Source organism: Octopus bimaculoides, chromosome 12 (assembly GCF_001194135.2).
Source record: "Octopus bimaculoides isolate UCB-OBI-ISO-001 chromosome 12, ASM119413v2, whole genome shotgun sequence".
NCBI classification, from domain to species: domain Eukaryota; kingdom Metazoa; phylum Mollusca; class Cephalopoda; order Octopoda; family Octopodidae; genus Octopus; species Octopus bimaculoides.
Genome location: NC_068992.1, coordinates 63,196,306 through 63,198,175, shown reverse-complemented (window position 1 = coordinate 63,198,175; position 1,870 = coordinate 63,196,306). Strand labels below are relative to the sequence as shown.

Here is a 1,870-nt window from a genome sequence, read left to right as displayed (position 1 = left end):
AATAAAGGTAAAACATAGTATGTTTTTCACGTTTTTTATTATGGTATTTTAACAAAATTAGCTCTTTCATACATAGTATAATCATCAGATTTCAAATGTGTTTAACTGACAGTTGAGTTCTTGACAATTTTAATACCTCTTAGAACGCTCCAGCCAGCTGAACTTTTAGAAAACTTTAATAAACCGTTTTTCTCTTATCTTTCTTCCAATTTCACTTGTGTTATGTAGTTTGCAGAAAGGAAAAGCTAGAAACATTTTCTGACCACATATCTCTATATATTCGCTCAACGTACTACGATAGGGATGCACACGAGTAATTTTAGTGATCTGGATTGAAATCTGTTCACGCCATCTTGTAGGTTTCTACAGGTATATTCAGTAAAAGGAGTATTCCCATTGTATGATAACATATGGTAACCGATACCCGTGGATGAGCTATGTAAAGCATGCCATAAGGTTTTGAAATGATATTAAATTATATATGCATATATATGCATATATATGCATAGATACATATATAGATACATAGACACACAGACATACACACACACACACACACACAAACACACACACACACACACACACACACACACACACACACACACACACACACACACACACACACACACACACACATGTATATATACACACACACGCACACCTGCATATGTATGTGTGATATTTTTGGTTACGAATTCTTCGTTTACTTACGTGCTTTAGCCAAACAATTGTTTCCAGAACTTGGTTTTTCTCGTCCTGAAAGAATAAAGAAAAAAATATTAAGAATAACAATAAAAAGAAAAAGAAAAATCAAAGCAAAAACGAAATAAAAACCCAAAGACGTTTAAAAACATAACTTTTGTAAATAAATAAAATTCACGAATATTTCTCATCTAATTAACCAAGGTCTGTATTATTTTAAGGGATGTCCTCCTTTGAAATCAAGAATATAAAAGTCTTTAATGAAGCGAAATGGTGCCTGCTGCGCATACAACGCACCCCGTTGCAGCTTACTTAAACAGGGAACATATCGCTGCTCTGCAGTGTTAACGAGTGAAATATAAAAACCTGCTGTGGCTTATTGTTTTCTTATGCTTCTGTCGTCTCTTGTCTCTATGTTACCTGTTGTTATGTGTATACACACGCACACACAACTACAACAAAACACACACACATGCACACACACACACATGCACACACACACACACACACACACACACACACACACATATGGCTTATTCTTCTTTATAGGTAGCATCAGGAAAAATGTGCTCCGTCTAGTGAGAAATAGATATATTTGATATGCACAGTTTTAAAAAGAACTACCAATAGTTTCATGCTGAAGAGATACACTAGATTGGCAGATTTATATAACATGCTATGTGTTTCCAAGCAATCTTTCAGACTCAGTGCATACAGTTAGACCTATTTGAAAAATAGGACGCTTGTTTATAAGAAGTCAAGTAGATCTAACGGTATACAGTGAGCCTGAATAGTTGCTTGGAGACACATGGTGTTGCTATCTAAACCTACCAAATTATTGTATCTCTATAGCATGAAGCTAGTAGCAGTTGTTTCTTAAATTTTGTGAATATTAAATGATATGTATATGTATATATATACCTATATATATATGTAACATACATACATACATATATGTATGTATGTACATATATATATATATATATATATATATATATATATGTGTATGTATAGGCGCAGGGGTGGGTGTGTGGTAAGAAGTTTGCTTCCCAACCACATGGGTTCAGTCCCACTGCGTGGCATCGTGGGTAAATGTCTTCTACTATAGCCTCGAGTCGACCAAAGTCTTGTGAGTAGATGGAAACTGAAAGAAGCCCGTCGTATATAT

General features: G+C 34.6%; 1 protein-coding gene across 2 annotated transcripts in view; it reads right to left on the bottom strand.

Annotated features, from left to right (window-relative positions):
• The window catches only part of LOC106877373 (neuronal acetylcholine receptor subunit alpha-4), a 71,397-nt gene that overhangs the window by 8,869 nt on the left and 60,658 nt on the right, over positions 1-1,870 (bottom strand). For both annotated transcript variants that reach the window (XM_014926261.2, XM_052972221.1), the window contains exon 2: positions 712-756. In XM_014926261.2, coding sequence (XP_014781747.1) covers positions 712-756 — 45 coding nt within the window. The remainder of the gene's footprint in view (positions 1-711; positions 757-1,870) is intronic.